Here is a 5000-nt window from a genome sequence, read left to right as displayed (position 1 = left end):
GACCAGTGTTCCATTATTAAAGTGACCAGTGTTCCATTATTAAAGTGACCAGTGTTCCATTATTAAAGTGACCAGTGTTCCATAATTAAAGTGACCAATGTGATATATAGACATTATGGACAGTTTGTGAGTAGAATATGTAGTAATCTGTAGAATATGTAGGATAGAATAGTATATGTACAGCAATAGTTGAATAAAATGGCCTTGACTAGAATACAATATGTCCACATGAAATGGGTGAAACAGTATGTAAACATTATTAAAGTGACCAGTGTTCCATTATTAAAGTGACCAGTGTTCCATTATTAAAGTGACTAGTGTTCCATTATTAAAGTGACCAGTGTTCCATTATTAAAGTGACTAGTGTTCCATTATTAAAGTGACCAGTGTTCCATTATTAAAGTGACCAGTGTTCCATTATTATAGTGACCAGTGTTCCATTATTAAAGTGACCAGTGTTCCATAATTAAAGTGACCAATGTGATATATAGACATTATGGACAGTATGTGAGTAGAATATGTAGTAATCTGTAGAATATGTAGGATAGAATAGTATATGTACAGCAATAGTTGAATAAAATGGCCTTGACTAGAATACAATATGTCCATATGAAATGGGTGAAACAGTATGTAAACATTATTAAAGTGACCAGTGTTCCATTATTAAAGTGACCAGTGTTCCATTATTAAAGTGACCAGTGTTCCATTATTAAAGTGACCAGTGTTCCATTATTAAAGTGACCAGTGTTCCATTATTAAAGTGACCAGTGTTCCATTATTAAAGTGACCAGTGTTCCATTATTAAAGTGACTAGTGTTCCATTATTAAAGTGACCAGTGTTCCATTATTAAAGTGACCAGTGTTCCATTATTATAGTGACCAGTGTTCCATAATTAAAGTGACCAGTGTTCCATTATTAAAGTGACCAGTGTTCCATTATTAAAGTGACTAGTGTTCCATAATTAAAGTGACCAGTGTTCCATAATTAAAGTGACCAGTGTTCCATAATTAAAGTGACCAGTGTTCCATTATTAAAGTGACTAGTGTTCCATTATTAAAGTGACCAGTGTTCCATTATTAAAGTGACCAGTGTTCCATTATTAAAGTGACCAGTGTTCCATAATTAAAGTGACCAGTGTTCCATTATTAAAGTGACCAGTGTTCCATTATTAAAGTGACTAGTGTTCCATTATTAAAGTGACCAGTGTTCCATAATTAAAGTGACCAGTGTTCCATTATTAAAGTGACCAATGTTCCATTATTAAAGTGACCAATGTTCCATTATTAAAGTGACCAGTGTTCCATTATTAAAGTGACCAGTGTTCCATTATTAAAGTGACCAGTGTTCCATTATTAAAGTGACTAGTGTTCCATTATTAAAGTGACCAGTGTTCCATTATTAAAGTGACCAGTGTTCCATTATTAAAGTGACCAGTGTTCCATTATTAAAGTGACCAATGTTCCATTATTAAAGTGACCAGTGTTCCATTATTAAAGTGACCAGTGTTCCATTATTAAAGTGACCAGTGTTCCATTATTAAAGTGACTAGTGTTCCATTATTAAAGTGACCAGTGTTCCATTATTAAAGTGACCAGTGTTCCATTATTAAAGTGACCAGTGTTCCATTATTAAAGTGACCAGTGTTCCATTATTAAAGTGACCAGTGTTCCATTATTAAAGTGACCAGTGTTCCATTATTAAAGTGACCAGTGTTCCATTATTAAAGTGACCAATGTTCCATTATTAAAGTGACCAGTGTTCCATTATTAAAGTGACCAGTGTTCCATTATTAAAGTGACTAGTGTTCCATTATTAAAGTGACCAGTGTTCCATTATTAAAGTGACCAGTGTTCCATTATTAAAGTGACCAGTGTTCCATTATTAAAGTGACCAGTGTTCCATTATTAAAGTGACCAGTGTTCCATTATTAAAGTGACCAGTGTTCCATTATTAAAGTGACCAGTGTTCCATTATTAAAGTGACTAGTGTTCCATTATTAAAGTGACCAGTGTTCCATTATTAAAGTGACCAGTGTTCCATTATTAAAGTGACTAGTGTTCCATTATTAAAGTGACCAGTGTTCCATTATTAAAGTGACCAGTGTTCCATTATGAAAGTGACTAGTGTTCCATTATTAAAGTGACCAGTGTTCCATTATTAAAGTGACTAGTGTTCCATTATTAAAGTGACCAGTGTTCCATTATTAAAGTGACCAGTGTTCCATAATTAAAGTGACCAGTGTTCCATTATTAAAGTGACCAGTGTTCCATTATTAAAGTGACTAGTGTTCCATTATTAAAGTGACCAGTGTTCCATTATTAAAGTGACCAATGTTCCATTATTAAAGTGACCAGTGTTCCATTATTAAAGTGACCAGTGTTCCATTATTAAAGTGACCATTGTTCCATTATTAAAGTGACCAGTGTTCCATTATTAAAGTGACCAGTGTTCCATTATTAAAGTGACCAGTGTTCCATGATTAAAGTGACCAATGTTCCATTATTAAAGTGACCAGTGTTCCATTATTAAAGTGACCAGTGCAGGGTTGAGTCACCGGGTAGTAGCCGGCTAGTGACAAGCAAAACACAGACACAAAGACAGGGAAACCAGTACCAGTTGACCCATGCAAAGAAAAGACATGGCTGAGATAAATAAAGAAGGGAAGAAAAAGGAAGGAGTAGAAGAGCCGGTCCCATCATGCATCATCAACACCCAGACGAAGGTAAGGTGTGTGAGTGTGTTACCTCCCAACTGATATACACCTATCACTCCTGTCACGCACACACACACTCATCCTCTCACCCTGTCTCAAGAGTGTGTGTGTGTGTGTGTGTGTGTGTGTGTGTGTGTGTGTGTGTGTGTGTGTGTGTGTGTGTGTGTGTGTGTGTGTGTGTGTGTGTGTGTGTGTGTGTGTGTGTGTGTGTGTGTGTGTGTGTGTGTGTGTGTGTGTGCTTGCGTGTTTGTGCACGTGGACAAGCCTCTGTGTGCATACTTTGCTCCATGGGTCCGATCTGCTCTGCCGACGGAGAGGGGGGAGGGGAGGGTGGCAGGTTGGCAGAGTCCTCCACTGTGAAGGGAAAGAGACAGACAATATGTTGTCCTCACTGGTAAGTCAAGGCAATTGTTGTCAGTAAGTATGCATGGCATAGTCACATGACCTGTAACATCACCCTAATGAAATGTGTTTAAAGCCACAGTCTGGGATTAGAAAACAGAACAAAATGGTGCCACATTTGTTCTGGTACCACATCTGAGGGATTAGGACAGGGAAGTGGAACCCCTCTGAAATGGGATGTGTAGATGGATGTACCAAACCCAGACATCTGAGGGATTAGGACAGGGAGGTGGAACCCCTCTGAAATGGGATGTGTAGATGGATGTACCAAACCCAGACATCTGAGGGATTAGGACAGGGAAGTGGAACCTCTCTGAAATGGGATGTGTAGATGGATGTACCAAACCCAGACATCTGAGGGATTAGGACAGGGGGGTGGAACCCCTCTGAAATGGGATGTGTAGATGGATGTACCAAACCCAGACATCTGAGGGATTAGGACAGGGAAGTGGAACCCCTCTGAAATGGGATGTGTAGATGGATGTACCAAACCCAGACATTTAAGGGATTAGGACAGGGAAGTGGAACCCCTCTGAAATGGGATGTGTAGATGGATGTACCAAACCCAGACATCTGAGGGATTAGAACAGGGAAGTGGAACCCCTCTGAAATGGGATGTGTAGATGGATGTACCAAACCCAGACATCTGAGGGATTAGGACAGGGAAGTGGAACCCCTCTGAAATGGGATGTGTAGATGGATGTACCAAACCCAGACATTTAAGGGATTAGGACAGGGAGGTGGAACCCCTCTGAAATGGGATGTGTAGATGGATGTACCAAACCCAGACATCTGAGGGATTAGGACAGGGAAGTGGAACCCCTCTGAAATGGGATGTGTAGATGGATGTACCAAACCCAGACATTTGAGGGATTAGGACAGGGAAGTGGAACCCCTCTGAAATGGGATGTGTAGATGGATGTACCAAACCCAGACATCTGAGGGATTAGGACAGGGAAGTGGAACCCCTCTGAAATGGGATGTGTAGATGAATGTACCAAACCCAGACATCTGAGGGATTAGGACAGGGAGGTGGAACCCCTCTGAAACGGGATGTGTAGATGGATGTACCAAACCCAGACATCTGAGGGATTAGGACAGGGAAGTGGAACCCCTCTGAAATGGGATGTGTAGATGGATGTACCAAACCCAGACATCTGAGGGATTAGGACAGGGAAGTGGAACCCCTCTGAAATGGGATGTGTAGATGGATGTACCAAACCCAGACATCTGAGGGATTAGGACAGGGAGGTGGAACCCCTCTGAAACGGGATGTGTAGATGGATGTACCAAACCCAGACATCTGAGGGATTAGAACAGGGAAGTGGAACCCCTCTGAAATGGGATGTGTAGATGGATGTACCAAACCCAGACATCTGAGGGATTAGGACAGGGAAGTGGAACCCCTCTGAAATGGGATGTGTAGATGGATGTACCAAACCCAGACTGTAGCTTTAACAAGCGGCAGAGAGCACCGGCACAACGTCAGTCACAGCTAAAGACGATCCTAACAGCCAAACGGCACCAACAGCACAATGATGATGTAATGGTACAGCCAGGGAAAGAGGCTTGACAGACACTTTATCTTACCCTGCAGTATGTCCCATGCCACTCGCGGGGGCCAGCGGACGTTGGCTACTGTAGCCTGGTATGAGGCTATCAGTGTGATAGTAGTGCGTCATACCCTTTTCACACTTATCTTTCCACCCTGACACGGCTCTGCTCAGTAGTGTGAAACAAGGTATTGTAGGGAACTCTGTCACTAAGGCATACCTGAGGACAGTCTCCTAGTAGAGTCCTGCTTGTCCTGCTCCTGCTTGAGCACTGCCACCGCCTCTGCTGTCACCTTCTCAACTATACGGGCTGACACTTGCTCTGCACGCG

General features: G+C 41.5%; 1 protein-coding gene across 3 annotated transcripts in view; it reads right to left on the bottom strand.

The window, feature by feature from the left end:
* LOC118965239 (microtubule-associated protein 2-like) overlaps nt 1–5000 on the bottom strand; it is a 93470-nt gene that overhangs the window by 25397 nt on the left and 63073 nt on the right. For all 3 annotated transcript variants that reach the window (XM_036982459.1, XM_036982461.1, XM_036982460.1), the window contains 2 exons: nt 4890–4991; nt 2994–3068 (listed from right to left, as the gene is read on the bottom strand). In XM_036982459.1, coding sequence (XP_036838354.1) covers nt 2994–3068; nt 4890–4991 — 177 coding nt within the window. The remainder of the gene's footprint in view (nt 1–2993; nt 3069–4889; nt 4992–5000) is intronic.

The sequence above is a fragment of the Oncorhynchus mykiss genome, chromosome 7 (genome assembly GCF_013265735.2).
Source record: "Oncorhynchus mykiss isolate Arlee chromosome 7, USDA_OmykA_1.1, whole genome shotgun sequence".
NCBI classification, from domain to species: domain Eukaryota; kingdom Metazoa; phylum Chordata; class Actinopteri; order Salmoniformes; family Salmonidae; genus Oncorhynchus; species Oncorhynchus mykiss.
Note: the sequence above shows the minus strand (reverse complement) of the source record. Positions and strands in the feature narration are given on the sequence as shown.